The sequence below is a fragment of the Perca fluviatilis genome, chromosome 11 (genome assembly GCF_010015445.1).
Source record: "Perca fluviatilis chromosome 11, GENO_Pfluv_1.0, whole genome shotgun sequence".
NCBI classification, from domain to species: domain Eukaryota; kingdom Metazoa; phylum Chordata; class Actinopteri; order Perciformes; family Percidae; genus Perca; species Perca fluviatilis.
The window spans coordinates 26,249,180-26,264,351 of record NC_053122.1 but is presented as its reverse complement, the minus strand read 5'-3'; the positions used below and the strand labels follow the sequence as shown (position 1 = coordinate 26,264,351).

At 42.9% G+C, this 15,172-nt stretch overlaps 1 protein-coding gene across 1 annotated transcript in view; it reads right to left on the bottom strand.

Annotated features, from left to right (window-relative positions):
* The window catches only part of ece2a (endothelin converting enzyme 2a), a 91,550-nt gene that overhangs the window by 45,196 nt on the left and 31,182 nt on the right, over window positions 1-15,172 (bottom strand). Inside the window, exon 3 of the mRNA XM_039816876.1 lies at window positions 4,945-5,228. Within this exon, the coding sequence (XP_039672810.1) occupies window positions 4,945-5,228 (284 nt within the window). The remainder of the gene's footprint in view (window positions 1-4,944; window positions 5,229-15,172) is intronic.

Sequence of the window (15,172 nt, the reverse complement as noted above, 5' to 3'; positions counted from 1 at the left end):
CTGGCAATAATGTCAGAGAAAAAGGACCGCCTTGCATTTCTTAGTTCCAGATTATAAATGCGAAGTCTCTCTTTATAAGTGTTATAATGGACCTGGAGATTAGATTTTCGCCAACTCTGTTCAGCTTTTCGACACTCTCTTTTTTCTGTTCTCACAACTATAAAATTTCTCCATGGAGATCTTTTCTTACCAGAGACAGCTTTGACCTTAGTGGGAGCAATAGCATCAATAACGTTCGTAATTTTACAGTTGAAATTATCTACAAGCTCAGTGACTGAGGCACCAGTGAGGGTGGGTGTAGAGGAGAAAAGCTGAATGAATGATTCACTGGTGTTTTCAGTGATATACCGTTTTCTGATTAACTTTGTTTGAACACTTTTGGGCACAGAGATAGTGCCGTTAAAGAAAACACAGGAATGATCAGAGAGAGCAACATCAGTCACCACAACCTTGGAAATGTTCAGACCCTTGGAGATAATCAAGTCCAGAGTGTGCCCCTTATTGTGCGTGGGCTGTGTCACATGCTGAGTCAGTCCATAGCTCTCAAAAACACAACACAGTTATTTGGTCCCTCGGTCCTGGGGGTTGTCAACATGAATGTTAAAATCACCAGCAATAATTACATGGTCAAAGTTAATACAGATTATAGACAGCAGTTCAGTAAAGTCATCAAAGAAGGATGCACAGTATTTAGGTGGCCTGTAGATATTTAGAAGTAGAGCTTGAGGGGAGGATCTTAGCTGAAGAGCCACATACTTAAAATAAGTAATTTCTAAGATAATTGCGTACATTGGAATGAGTCATTAAACAAAATGGCTACTCCACCTCCTTTCTTATTCACTCTATTCTCACTCATAAAACTAAAGTTAGGGGGGGCTGACTCAATGAGAACAGCAGCACTGTTATTATGGTCCAACCAGGTTTCAGTTAAAAACATAAAATCAAGATTGTGCTTGATAATAAAATCATTGATTAAAAATGACTTTCCCACCAAACGTTTAGTAGGGCTAGTGTTAGTGCGTTTTCATTTTTTGGGACATACTGTGGCTGACGAGGAATGGATGCTAAATTTGCAAAGTTTGCAGTCACGTGCTTATTCGCCATTCTTTTTCTATTACCTACCACAAAATATATTGTGGAAGAATCTAATACGCAGGGCCCAGGCTTGTCTTGGAAAGAGTCATGAGTGCTACTAGGCATGCAGCCTGGACCCGGCCCATATCAGTTAATGCTTGTTGCCTTTTGCACACAAGTATCCTTATCAGTTTGGGGAGAAGGAGTTAACTGCCGTCCTTGAGGGGGCAGAGGTGCCTGGCGTTTTACGATGGGAGAAGGAAGGGGGGCATACTTGGTTCCAGCATTTACCAGCTGCTTCATCTGGTCAGTGAACTCCAACATGGGGATGGGGGAAAGAGGGGAGAGCGACGTATCCTTAAAGAGGTCCTCAAAGCTGTCGTGGTTGTCCAAGGGGTTTGAGGAGTGTTGGACGGGTGAGAAGGGGTGTTGAGATTTCTCATCTCTGCTCTTTGGTCTCCCATGGTCAAATCTTTGCTCAGGTGGGGGCTGTGGTGGCTCACTGCCGCACTTTGTTGTGTCTTCCTCTTGTTTTGGTTCATCTTGTCTCGTGTCCTTGGCCAAGGGAGCAGATGTGTGGCGCAGAAAGTAAAGTAGGCTAGAGGTGAACAGCTTTACTCCTGGCTTGTTAAGGAATAGTCCATCTGCATTAAAAAGATGTCTGCAGAAAATTTTAAAATTGTCAATGAACTGCAGAGAATGGTTGTTGGTACATGCAGTTGAAAGCCATTTGTTCAGTGCCAACAGTCTGCCGAATCTCTCAGCTCCTCCTCTGACTGGTGGTATAGGGCCACTGATAAACACCTTTGCGTTTAGGAGAGCTGACTGTGTTCAGCAGATTCATAAAGTCACGATTCAGCACTTCAGACTCTTGCTTTACAACATCATTTGACCCTATATGCAGTATAATGTTCTTCACAGTTGGGTGTGCTGCTATGATATCCTGGATTCTTTGGGCCAAGTCAGACACCATATCTTTGGGAAAACAGAGTATTTTGGTGTTTTTACTGCTTTTTATATCTTTCACAGCAGAGTCACCCACAATCAGAGTTTGGGGCCCAGTCATTAGCTTTCCCTGTAGCTTTTTACTTTCAGAATTGCTCTCAGTCCTTACCCTGCTGTGTGACGATGAGACGTAATCCAGGTCATGTCCAGGGTCCTGCAGCAGTGGAGCAAATCTGTTCTTCACCTGCACACTCAGTTGTTGGGGAGGCATTTTGTTGCTGATTTTCCCTTTTGCAGCTGTCCACAACTGTGTCCTGCTAAGTACAGGGGTTGAAGAGGCGCTCTGCCTGGATGATAATGCAGGCCAGCTGGTCTTATCACAAATCTCAGGGCGCTGTGCTCTGCCCGTTAGTCGTCCTCCCATTTCCCAGGAAAATGATTTACTCTTAGGTTTTGCACCAAAAGAGTTCCAGGGAGGACTGCCACTTGTTGATTTATTATCCGTTCCACAGCCCTCTTGTTTCTTTTTGGTCTTGCTGGTGCTAGTTAGCCGTGTGTTAGCATGCTTTTGTCCATTGTTTTGGGTCACTGGTAAAGTGGTGTCATTTCCACATGATCTGTTCACTTCCACGTTTACTTCTAACCGGTAAATTTTGGTTTCCAGAACTGCAATCTTCTGAAGGAGTTTGTAGTAGTCCTCTATGGAGAAGGGTGGCATCTTGCTGCTAATTAGCTTTAGCTACAGTCACTTTAGGACTTTTCGAAGTCTAAGGCACAGTCTCTCATACTTATACACATGAATTTAAACAACACATTTTTTTTTTCACATTAAAAATAGGGCTGCGAGAGCTGCATGCAACTAACTTATTTTTCATTAATGATTAATCTGTTGATTATTTTTCAATTAAAAGGTGCCCCATGGAGTTACGTTCCAAATTTGGTGTTTCTCACTCAAACTCACTGTGTGTATTCTTGAGGCCTGACAAACATGTTCAGTGGAACATTCAACTGAAAAGCCCCATCATATTTTCATTTATGTGTACTTTTAAAATATCAGGTTAAAAGGCCAGTATTTTTTTTCTGTTTAAATGTGCACCAACATTAGTTGCACTTAGTCCTCTCTGCCTGCTTCCATTCAAATGAGTCACACAAGCTGACCTTTTCCACTGCTGCATTTACTGTAATTTTATATTCAGCGTATTCAGCCGAAACTATACCTGCAATTACAAACTAAACTTTGCATTCCAACTCATTTGGCAGTGCTCCAAATGGTGGCTGTGTCATTCTTTCCCATTCAGAGCTCGGGAGTCACCTACTTCAGTTGATAGCAGCATTATCTTGTCTTAGTGTGTTAGGGTCAAGCACGGCTAATGGCCAAAACATTGTCATTGTCACACTGATACAGTGGTGGTTAGTGCTCCAGCCAGCAGCTGAAGGGCACTCCACACCATGTAAGTCAACTGATGGGCTGTGGAGATGGAGTGGAAATGTTAAGTGCCACTATTACCGATTTCACTGTCAGGGAGAAGTCACTTACAGCTAAACTCTTACCGCAGCAGAGCATTCAAATCATCATAGGCATGTAAAGACTTGTGTAGCTTGTACAATACTGACTGGTTGACGACAGATGAGTAAAATAAAACCTACAGAATATATTTCAAGTAGCCTTTTTGTTATGTGTATCACTGCTGAAAAACATCCTCAAACTCTTGTATTGTAGAAGTTAAACAGACTATGGAAGTTGCTGAATCTTACTTGTTAGGAGCTAAAACTTAGTTTTTGAACAGAGATTGTCCCAACCGAATACTGTTTAGAAGAATTAAGGTGCGTCTCAATTCGGATACTTCCGTAAGTACACTCACATGTAGTACACTGTGTACACTATGTACTGTAGTGGGTAAATTTCAACAAGTGTTGACTCGCACATGGCTGTTATGCACTGACCGGAAATTAATCTTCTTGTTTTTAAATGGTAAACTGCAGCCGGGTGGGTATTACCGCCACCTATTGTAGCCCGACAAAATATATCCCGGCTTGTTTTCTTACTACACTTCTTACTACGCCATTTCAATCGCAACCGCTGCAGCTTCCTCACCCGCCACACTCACAAGTTTGAAAATACGTTGTTGGTCCCGTAGCTTCCAGTAAGTAACAAAGATGGCGACCATTGAGGGCAAGTAGTGTCCAGCGTTTCACACTCAACGTTTTGACCGTCTTGAGTGCAGCATGCGGGTACTCGTAGCGCATTGCATTTGGCCATACTTTGTCAGTGTGAACACACTATATACTCAAAATAGCAAGTGTACGTGATTTGAGACACAGCGCTACTGTATGTCTGTACTGTCCCATGGTAGAAATGCAGGCGTATATGTTCAAGGTTTGGTTTGTTATACTTTTCTAATTCATCTGAGAATAACACAAATGTATACAACTTAGGTAACAATTTACCTGAAGGTATCTACATAAGAGTGACATGACGCTGTCATGACACAGTCATGGCACATGAACCCTAACCCTGACTAACCGAATGGCACTTACTAAAAGAAGCGTTATGTCATAATCCAAGTGCAGATGTCGATTCTGCAACACAGATGAACTGCAAGGAGCCTTTTTTTTTTGCATTCAACCCCACTGAAAAAACTGCTGCAGCTGAAAAGTTGATCTACTAGCATTACCGTAGCAACGGTATATGACGGGTGGACTTTGGACAGTATTTAGCAATGACAGTTGACATTTGGCATATTTATTGAAGTGCGCAAACACACAGACATAGAACACAACAGGACAGAAACATAAGTGCGCTAATGTGTGCCAGCGTATGTTTTGCCAAAAAAATCAATTCTGGCAAGAATTTCCAATAAAACTTGTGATCTCAATTAAAGAAATATTCAACCTATGTCAGGATTCTCAGATTTTTAACAATACCTCTGTGAGTGCTTGGTGAATGAAACAGGCGGTGTGTGGGGACACCTCCCAAGGTGTCTTCTCTTCCACCATGATGGCGTCCAGCGTGGCCTTCTCTAGGATGACATCGAAGGACGCATTGGGGAAGGAGAGCAGCCGCACGTCCATCTCATGCCAGGTCATACGCAGGCAGTCGCTGTACCTGGCACTCATTGTACTGATGCACACAGAGGAGTAGTCTATGTTGGTGATGGAGTGGTAGCCGGCACTGTACATGTCGCCGCTCATACTGCTGTTTCCACACCCTGAAGGAAAAAGAAAGGAGAGAGAAGGACAATGTTGGGAGAGGAAACAAAGTCGTGGGGAGAGATGAGGAGACAGGAGAGGACTGAAACCAATATGTCTTTGATGACTCAAATCCCCAGTATGTTTTTCTCTATGAGTATACGATGTGATCATTATAGCAAACATCATGAAAAAGCGAGCTCCTATCATGGCAACAAAGACTGCTATGACTGGGGCCACCTCCTGTGATTGATGAGACACATATGTACACACAGTTTCTATTTGATCAAGCTGCAGAGCAGAGATGGAAACCTCCCACTCCAGAGGACCAAATGGTCGCTCATATAAAGCGTGTTCAGAAGGGAAGCCGCCTATTCTGACAGGAACTCAGACTGCACAAAATTTGTCACAATCAACAAGGTTTCAACTTGTAGCTCGTCACCGGGTGACGGATAGGTTGAAAGCCACGGAGGGAAATGAAAGAGGACAAAAGAAAAGTGAAGATTGCCTCTCATGTAGCAAGACGAGATGAAAATAATCTACTGAATGCTGCATTTCACCTTTTGGATCATATGACTCATAGATGGTGTAGATGGAGGAGGAGGGGGAGGAGGAGTGGGTGGCGAAGACAGACAAAAGAAAAAAGTGGAAAGGTGCAGTAGGAGGAGGACATGGGGGAGACATATATACTACCTTGATGCACATATTCAGTTTCAGTAAAGGTAAAGTTCATGTGCGTGAGCCTTGGAAATGCTCATATTGTCTTGTACTTATGAAAGTGTGTGTGTGTGTGTGTGTGTGTGTGTGTGTGTGTGTGTGTGTGTGTGCGTGTGCTTCTGTTTTTAACAGTTTCTGCCTGGGAAGGGGGCAGAGAGTGTGATAGGTGGAGCTGTGACTTCCGGCAGCATGTTGACACCGACACCTATGTTGCAAACGTGTGGCTGGCGCTTGTTATCACCTTACTGCTTCGACTAATTACCAGCCTCCAAAAGCTTCATGTGTTTGTGGGCGCGTGTGCGTGCGTGTAAGACAGATTCAGTTAGCAGCTTCACACACTAAACAACACATTTAGGTGTCTGTGTGTGTGTGTGTGTGTGTGTGTGTGTGTGTGTGTGTGTGTGTGTGTGTGTTACGTAGAAACATTACATGTATGTTGTACATTCATAACAACATGTATATGTCTATCACACGTATAGACAGCAGATAGGAACTATGAAAACAGAATTAAAAGTGACAAGGAGAGAAGCAACAACAGTCATATAAGCATTCAAACATTGTAAAGCAAGACAACACTGTGCCTGTTAGCTGCTTATTCCCGCAGATTTTGATGTGTGGTGTGTGTGTGTGTGTGTGTGTGTGTGTGTGTGTGTGTGTGTGTGTGTGTGTGTGTGTGTGTGTGTGTGTGTGTGTGTGTGTGTGTGTGTGTGTGTGTTCCAGACATCAGAGGGATGGAGCCCTTGATGGCTATCCCCGTGACGTTGGCTTCAAAACAAGGGAAGAAATATGTCAGCGCTGCTTGTCACATTCAAATCGTTCTTTATGGATGATTGGGAATACGAGAAGATGTGTCAGGGTGGAATTACAGAGACTCAACAGGTTATTTTAGATAACTTTAATCTTACTTTATGTGCGCCAAAAGCAAACAACAGCTTTGGAAAATACATTTTGCATGGACGAGAGGCAACCTGACAGACAAGATATGACTGATAGGAACACTGGAGATTTTTTTTCCATCTCAAAAAGGGTCAAAAACAACATAATAAACGGTGGCATCATCCTTTATGGAAACAAGGACAATCCGTTCACACCTACTATTCAGTTTATGGTGAGAATGAGGGTCTGCTGCTATGTTTCATGCTCAGGTTTGGTACTCTCCAGAGTGGGTTAAATCCCCTCCTGCACTCCCCTCTCAAATCCCCAAGCATGCCGCACATTGTTTCCGAAGGGTTCCCCCCGCTGACACAGCTATGTGTGTGCGTGGGTTTTCTTTTTCCATGCACTCGGCTCTGAGGAAGGGGTGTCATTCCTAGGGGTTGTCACGACAATTATAGTTGCTAGGCTGTCATCAAAGATACTACTCTCATTTTGGGTCTGTAACATCAGCTGGTGCCTCTGACTTTCGAACACACACACACACACACGCACACACACACACACGCACACACACACACACACACACACACACACACACACACACACACACACACACACACAACACACGAGGGCTGCACGATATGAGGAAACTATTCGATATGAGATAACATTGTTGAATATCGCGATAAACAGATATTAAAGTGTACTCAGTTTTGCATTTCTGCTGCTTTCAGTATTCTGCTCAACACTAATACAAGGAATACATTTCTACCATTCTTTTATCGAACACAATAGAATATAAAAGTGACCACTAAAAAGAAAAAAAAAACACTTCTTATACCACTTCTTATTACTAACCCAAGAAAATCAGAGTGTCTTTCGCAATTTGTTGCAGCTTTTTGCGACTGTGTATATTGTGGCAGTTGATATTGCGCTGATATATTGTGCAGCCCTAACACAACCGCACACACAAAGAAGAGTGTGCTGCGTTTGGGGAGATCCTACAGTGTATGTATCGCGCACGTTTGTGTGACAAAGGTTTATTCAGGATACCAGCCCAGTCCAGGCCAGTCTGGAGCCTGTTTTTTCTTCCAGCTGGAAGCGAGGCAGCTATAACCTCCCGATAGCGCATCCAGAGCGGGATTATCCAGAGCAGCAGAGAAGGAGACTAAAGTTAGAGGTGTCATATCACCTCGTTCTGCCGGCTGTGTGTGTGTGCATGTGTGTGTGATGGAAAATTTGAGTCCTGGTCTTATAAAGTATCATACCACTTATAACCAATCGGCAAAAAAAATAACTGTGGTGAACATCCGTCATCCGTTTGTGATATGTGTAAACTGTTTGTTAGTTCATGTGTTTTGTTAATCATGTCCCTTGTTAATCGTGTCCATTTATACAGGAAATTCTGCACAAACAAGGTTGGTGTTTTTATAAATAGGAGAAGAAAAAAAAAACATCTGCTAGCACAGAAAGAAATGTTGGCCAAACATGGAGGTGGCTCGTTCCTGCAGACTCGGAGATGCTCTGTCCAACAATGGTATCAGGTTGCATGACTGACCTCACAAACCCTTTGATGTTCAAGAAAAAGCTTGACACGTGACTCTCACAGGAAAGGAAGCCTCAGAGGCAATCCACTGAAATAACCCAGCATTCCTCTGCTGCTCGTCAGCTTACCAAACACCATGAACAGGGGCCACACAACAGGAGAAAGTATTTTCCTAAATTAAACCGTTAAGATACAATGTTCCACCATAGGGAAGGGTTAAGCTGGTTCAGCATTCAATCCACAACGTCCATGTCATAAAAAGATGAAAATAGACATGATCATATTGCAAACAGCAGAACTCCTACAATAAAAACCTGAGTTTCAAAAATGTAACCGACACCTGCTGATATTTCTGGGATTCTCCACAAGGAATGACCCCATTCAACACTTTGCTACAGTAAATCATCAAGATGGCTGTCTAGGTGGGTGCTCACCTCATTTATAGCACAAGTGTACGGGATAGTGTTACAGCAAAGTGTGCATTGGTAATCTCAGAACTATATGGTTATTACATAAAATGTTAGCATAAGCTTGCTTTCCATCTAGAAAATGCTGCTCCAGCAGAAAATCTGCATTTGCATTAACACAAAAATGTGCCCAAAACTAAGCAATCATATCCTAATTTGGAATGCAACGCCAGCCCGTCCTCACACCAAACATGTCAGCTAAGATTTAAGGTTCCTTTACAGTCATTTTATTGGTTTACGGTCATGCTCCTTGACTCTTACACAACATGAACTGTTGGAGATTTGACCTTATGGGCTATCAGGTGACCCCCCGTCCACATAAACAGAACAGAGTCCATCTATGGTCAGGAGGGGTGGTGGGTGGGGAACCCCTGCGAGCGAGCCAGCGGTCTGAAATATCAAAGCTGCTATCTCTGAGGTGAGACGAGCGCAGCAGTGGAAACTCCATGATGTCAGAGGCATGCAGGGTACTCACTCACAAACCCAGATTGGTTTAGACACATTAGGGATGGGGACTGTGGCCAGTGCTGAGGAAAGGTGATGTTCACATGTGCTCTACCAACAACACTGAGCCTCACCACCCCCGCACACCCTGCAGGCTCTGGGCTAGCCCAAGGTAAACTGATGCCAACGGTGACACTTCACAAAGTTCACCTGCATCTCCTATAAAAGTGTTTGTTTTTGTGTGTGATTGTGTGTGTGAGCATGCATATTAATTACGTGGCTGCATCTTAAGTGTATGCTTAGTGTCTGGCCTTGTATTGGTCCAGTGTTGGGCGAGAGGCCGAGAGGCCGAGAGGGGGGCCTGAAAAGTAATCCTGTTGGGCAATTACCGTATTTTCCGGACTATAAGTCGCTCCGGAATATAAGTCGCATCAGTCAAAAAATGCGTCATGAAGAGGAAAAAAACATATATAAGTCGCACCGGACTATAAGTCGCATTTATTTAGAATATTTTTTTTTTTTCCATCTGTCAACTACACAATAGCACACAGAACAACAGGCTGAATACAGGTGTCCGGTATGTTAACGTAACACATTAACAGTTATTGAACTATACAATAGCACACAGAACAACTAGCTACCAGGGCGTGGAGCATGGATGTATTAAAAGGCGTGGAGACGTAACTGCACCATTGACAAGCCCCTCCCGACTCGTTCCTCCAGCTCTGGCCATCTTGCTTTCAGCCCGCGATTAGCCGATTAGCTTTCTTTGTTTTCTTCATTGCAGTATGAGTCACCTTTTCGCCAGTCCCTCACAAGTTTCTCCCTCATTTCAAACTTTCTTTCTGCTGCTCAATTACCGTTTTCGGCTGCATATTTTACTACCTGAGTAGCATTCTAGTTGTCACAAGCCTAGAGCGCCCTCTCGCGGCTGTATACTGTAATGTTTTCAGTATGAATTAACATGTAAAAACATGTTAAATTATATATATTTTGATATATAAGTCGCACCTGACTATAAGTCGCAGGACCAGCCAAAGTAGGAAAAAAAGTGCGACTTATAGTCCGGAAAATACGGTATGCACCGTCAATTCACATCCACTAAAAGTGCTTGTTTTTGCAATGACAGACTCAGATTGTTATAATAAGTGTCTGACTCAAGCAGCATCTTTCGTGCCTTAAATCTGCATTCTATCTAACTTTCAGCAACTCTACTGGCTCTAAAAGAAGTATGTTTCTATAGAAGTCTATTGGGAAAGGACCCTACTTCCTCCCCGATTTATTACCTTAACAAACATGTATGGCCTCAATTGCTAGTTTCAAGTCATCTTCAATACAGCATGATGTTCATTTCGTAAATCATGGTCCCATTCATTTTAAAATAAGACGATAACCTGTCAAGACGATAACCAATCATGATAGAGGCTTAGCAATGCGTATCCATGGCCCTGTGTACATTAAAATAGCCGTTAACTTGTTTGTCCATGTTTTCATCTTAAACTTTGACTCTCTTACTGTGTGCTTTTACTTCAACGTTAATTGGAACTAGCTAGCTAGTGCTAGCTGGTAAGTTAAGAAAAAGTCTGCTGATTTTTAGCCAGCTGTGTACTGCTGTACTAGTACCTGGAGGGTACCGTGTATTACAGTACCTGCATGTAAAACTCTGCTGGATGACTCAGAAGGGTTGAAAATCTGTGATTTTCCCTCTTTTAGCATTTAGCTTAGCGCAGCACCATTGAAACCATAGACAACACTGGCTTAGATGAGTCTAGTCCCCAGCCCCACCCTTTTGTCCAAATATGCACTTCTGACTCCAAAATACCATGATGGCTACGGCCAAAATGAAAAGTCTTGGCTTCAAAACGGTAGTCCACAAACCGATGGGTGGTGTCACCATTACTGCGTCTATTATTATTACTACGGTCTATGGTCTGACTAGATTATGTAAATTAATGTTCTGAATTCTCATGAGGTGACGGAACACAGCGGTGTGGAACGTGAGAGAGCTGGAGAGAGAGTTTGTTGTGTTTACAGAAACCGTAGCTTTGTATAATCAACATTTTCAATTGCGCATTTCTGAATTGTACCAACGGAATGTCAAGCTACACTTCGCGCCGCTTTCACAGACGATACCTTTGAATATGGACAGGCTAAAGTTGTGGCTAGTTGTGCTACAGCAAGAAATGGATCCTAACACTCCGGTCAATACACTGCGCCTTGTGGACCATTGGGTCTGCAGTGACCATTTTGACCGGGGATGACTACTACCAGCCAAAGATGAGAACACATCCTATACCAAAGCACATTTTCCTAAAGAAAAAATGCTGTTCCAAGAATGGAGAGCAGAGGTAAGCTAATAGAGAGGTAAAGTCCCTCCCCTTCCAGTGGAGCTAATGGGACCTTAATTCGGAAAAAATATACATGGTAGTGAATGGGGAGAGACAAATTATTTTTTGATCCCGTTTGAATTGAGCCATGGATTACAAATATAATGTACGTCAATTTAAAAGATAATTTTCCAACAGAAAAAAGTCTCAGTTTATCGTAGGTTTGTCGTATGATCACTTACTGTAGTTTTGTGTGAAACCGCTCAGTGACCCACATCTCTCGTCTTTCGCAATTGACGTCACCTAGCTTGATGCTTGGCTTGCTTCGCTAGCTAGCTAGCTTAGCGCTGTTCCACAACACATGTAACGTTATCTTACCTGATGTGTTTTATCCAGGGAAGTTGTATCACCAGAGAAGCGTAATAACGAGTGAAATCCTCTGCTCGTGTGAGTAATGTTACATCCGCGGGACGATACACACAGACATCGTAGCTTCATCGAGACGTCATCCATGCGACTTTGAAGTGTGTAGTCTTTCTAATTACGTTTTTATACTTTGTCTTATACTTCAACAGTTTGACAATGAACTGAGACTTTCTACAAAATTATCTTTTAAACTGACGAACATCATATGTGTAATTCATGGATCAATTCAAACGGGATCAAATAAATAATTTGTCTTTCCCCATTCACTACCGTTCATAGTTTTTCCGAATTAAGGTCCTATGGCGGTGCACCGGAAGGGGAGGGATTTCGCCTCTATGCTATTAGCTAAAGTTACTGTGTTGACCTTGCATCAGTAGCTGAACACAAAAGCATAGCAGGGCAATGGAAACTTCGTAATTTTTCCATACTGTAATCTGACACTTAAAATAACAAGCCTGTCAGTGGGAAAAACAAGCTCCTATAGTGGACGCGCATTGATGGTCGCTATTGCCCCGTAGGATTACATAGCAGCCTGGTCCGCAGCTGTCGGCTGCATGGCTCTCGCATAATACCAATTTTAAACATTATTGTTCCCAGTAGTCACTTAGGCACAAAACATGGTAAAACAGGGTCCAGGTTGAAAAATACCAAAATTCCCCTTTAAGGCTGAGGTATGCTTATAACAAAGTAGTTTGAACGACATGTCATCCAACCACCAGGCAACCGTATATAAAACAAAAACGAATATATAGCGCCAAACGGCCACACTCGAAGGCAGGGTTTTTTGGAGAGGGGTGACATGCGATGAACTGTAGAAAGAGAAATAACTTTCTGACAGTCTCCCCTTAAAGGCATTCATGGTGTTGCACTTCAGCTCGTCAGCTGAGATTCCAATTAAAAATGCACAATTTCCCAAGAGTTTCCTAGGGAGAGAGAGAGAGTTTAGTGCTGACAGAAACAACATCATAACTTGTTCAGCCTCACACTGAGACAGAGGGGGGAGAGTGGAGAAGATTCTGGAAAGGAGGAGGGGAGGTGGAAAGGAATGGAGGAAGATAAGACACCAGAGGAGAGACGCAAGGGGTAATAAAAATAAAGGAACAGTTGAAAGCAAAAAAGCATGACAGAAAAACAAATGAAGGGGGAGTTGACAAACTACTAAAGCAAGACAAGGGTGAAAATGGCGAGAAAAGGGAGAAAAAGTAGGAGAAAAGAGATGACTTTACATTTTACATCACTTACATCTTTTAGATTACATTGTGTACATGCATCACCAGCTAGCATCTCTTTACAGTGATGAAGGGATATTTAAATGCACAAATGGCTGTGTGTTTTGCTATGTATAAGCTGATCTGAACACAGCCTCATCTTTGCATCTACACCAGATATAAAAATCCTCTATTTCCATGTTTTTCAAGCAGTTTCAGATGCTCTGGAGAAGTTGCATCAGCAGCGAGGCCAGATGAAATTCTCTAAAATCAAAAGCTTGTCTCTTCCGGCAAGTTCTCCTCACAAGTGTCTTCTTCCCTCCACTCACAAAAGCAACCTCAGTTACGTAACCGGGTATACGAGATAATTAGTAGCTGAATAATTAAGCGTGTGCCCGTGACAGTGTGACTGTTTGATGGAGTGTGAGCCTGTGTGTGTGTGTGTGTGTGTGTGTGTGTGTGTGTGTGTGTGTGTGTGTGTGTGTGTGTGTGTGTGTGTGTGTGTGTGTGTGTGTGTGTGTGTGTGTGTGAGTGAGAGATGGAGGACTTTTGGAAGGACTCCATTGTATGAATCTGCCTCTCTGCTGTGGCACAGAGCCTAAAGCTTCTCTCAGATCCAAAGACACCAACAGGCACCAGGAACATGGGGCTTAGTAAATAGCAACGAGAGGAGAGAGCCATCTTTGCTCTCTTTTTAGCCAGAATTAACCGTTATTGAAAGCCACCCACCTTCCTCATTATATTACTATTTATGCCTTGTTACCTTCCCTGCCAGAATCCATACAATACCACGAGTCAAGCATTTGCTACACATAACATTTTTGAACATTAGAAGCCTGAGTGCTTTACACTTCACCGTCTGATCAAAGAAAAACTCAATTGTGGAAGCTGGAGCAGAACTGTCCGTCTGCACTTAAAACCCTCTCTTTCCTTAGAGGGGTCAAACAACAGCCGTAAAAAAACAACGTGCTGCGGTCAAATGCTGGCGTTTAAGAACGATGGAAAGATAGCCAACATAACGGGTGGGCAGCTGTCAGACAAAGTGGGGGAAATGAGAGCAACAGGGGTGACTGAGAGTGGGAGTGAAAGAGAGAGAGAGAAGAGAGACAGAGAGAGAGAGACGGAGTGTGTGTGTGGTAGAGAGCCCAAATGATGCAATTTGATCTTGCTGTGTAACTGAAGAACTAGTGGAGGAACACACACAAGTTTGTCACTGCAGGCCACGTCCTCGTAAAGGAGGATGTCGTGACCTGTTATACATCCAGAAACAACAACAACAACAAATGATCCTCCCTTGAAATAATGAATAATGGTACAATGAAGCTGTATTAATAGCTATTGAGTCCTTCCCAGTTTCCATGTTGCTCCAAAATAAAACTCTCATGAGATCCATCAACACCCCACACAGCATATTGTAGTCCAATCCCCAGCACATCATGACATCTTTGTGTCACTAATACAGATGGATGACAAATGAAAATCTCTGGATCTCTACTGGACGGAGGAACACCATTCTTCTAAAAGGATATTCCCACATTTTGTGTTTAGATGATGAGCGCTCCAAAATCTATAGATTCAATAGAGTTATGATCTAGTGACAGCACGTACCACTTCATATGCATTAAAGATTTCAGTCACGGTCTGTCCCGAGTTATCTGATCAAAAGTGGTCAGCTCTAAGTGTCTACGTGTCTTTACACCTGGCAGCAGAATGTCTCCATATGCATCCTGAGTGACCACTTGTGATCGGATCTTACTTCCCCGCTCTATATGCAAATAAACACGTACATCATTTGCATATAGACTAGTTGTGTTTGTGTGTGTGTGCATAAATCATACATTAGAAACGTGCAATGACTAATTAAAAAAAGCGCTGCCCATAAACTGTGTGGGTGCTGAAATAAGGATGTCTACCGGCGGTGGCCGGGACCTGTGAAAGAGAGAAAGAGTTTTT